Below are 1,213 nucleotides of genomic sequence, written 5' to 3' on the forward strand. Positions count from 1 at the left end.
TTTTTTTTTCTGCCCAGCTGAGGTCTGTGACGCCGGCAAGGGGGGTTATTTACAGACGCGAATGAGATGGGGCTGCTGTGGAAAGTGCCTTGAGCTGGTTTATTTTTCAGCATCCGTCCCATTACATGATCATGACAATGGGAAGATGCCAGCAGCTCACATTCCAGGCAGCAGGCCAAAAAACTTAATGTTACAACTTACTTTATAAGCTTCTTGACCAATCACACAAAGCAAAAGCACATTGACAGTAGTTCTATCCAATTACCATAAGCACACGTACCTTTAGTTAAAACAATGGTTTCTTATTTCCAATACAATACCTGCTTGTGAGCCTTAAAACACAACACACAGAGCTCCATTATTAAGCTTTAACCTTCCTAATATCTTGCTAGATAAACTTTCTGCAGCTTAGAGGGCTATTCAGACAGGCATTAATACACAGGCCATTGTTCTATTTGCCCTTGCTTTTTCTACACTTTAAATACTTTTTCTGCTGACCTATCTCATGGCTGTTGCTTTAGCTCTGCTCACAGTTCTGCTGTCTCTGAGGCCTGCATCTTGCAAAATCCTCTGATTTTGTGGATTCCCACAGGCACTCTGACCGCTCCCGAGGTGGTGTTGTCCTTTTATGCTACAAACGATGTATAATGTATTTACACTTAATTCCCAATACCTATCACTTCTGTTAGACAGTGCGCTTCTATTCTAAATATAAGATACTTATAATTCCCAATACCCATCACCTCTGTTAGACAGTGAGTTTCTATTCTAAATATAACATATTTACAATTACTTCCCAATACCCATCACCTCTGTTAGACAGTGCACTTCTACTCTAAACCAATCCCAAAGTGCCAACACCACAGCAGAAAATGGAGAACAAGAAGAAGAAGAAGAAGAAGGAGAAAGGCTGGACATGCCCAAGTTCCTCCATCTTGTCCCCATAACTCCCATACCAAAAATCCTAAAATCTACAGGAATTTTCACCCTGTGATCATTTTGTTGTTACACCATTCAACCTGTGTGACTTTCACATCCTCATACAAAGGTGGCAACTTGCTCCAGGGGTCAAAATCAAATCCCCAGGTGTTCTGGGCTGTGTGCAACTCTGGACACCCGGAGGGATGTATTGAGTTCTGACACCCCTTGGTGCTTTCCCTTCATCCGGCACTTCTGTGTCCCCCCAGGTGTGGCTGAGCCCCCCAACAAGTGA

General features: G+C 43.0%; 1 protein-coding gene across 1 annotated transcript in view; it reads left to right on the forward strand.

The window, feature by feature from the left end:
• Positions 1 to 1,213, forward strand: part of BCAN (brevican) — a 19,879-nt gene extending 18,666 nt beyond the window's left edge. Inside the window, exon 11 of the mRNA XM_031063960.1 lies at positions 1,188 to 1,213. Within this exon, the coding sequence (XP_030919820.1) occupies positions 1,188 to 1,213 (26 nt within the window). The remainder of the gene's footprint in view (positions 1 to 1,187) is intronic.

This window comes from Geospiza fortis, unplaced genomic scaffold, assembly GCF_000277835.1.
Source record: "Geospiza fortis unplaced genomic scaffold, GeoFor_1.0 scaffold387, whole genome shotgun sequence".
Lineage (NCBI taxonomy): Eukaryota > Metazoa > Chordata > Aves > Passeriformes > Thraupidae > Geospiza > Geospiza fortis.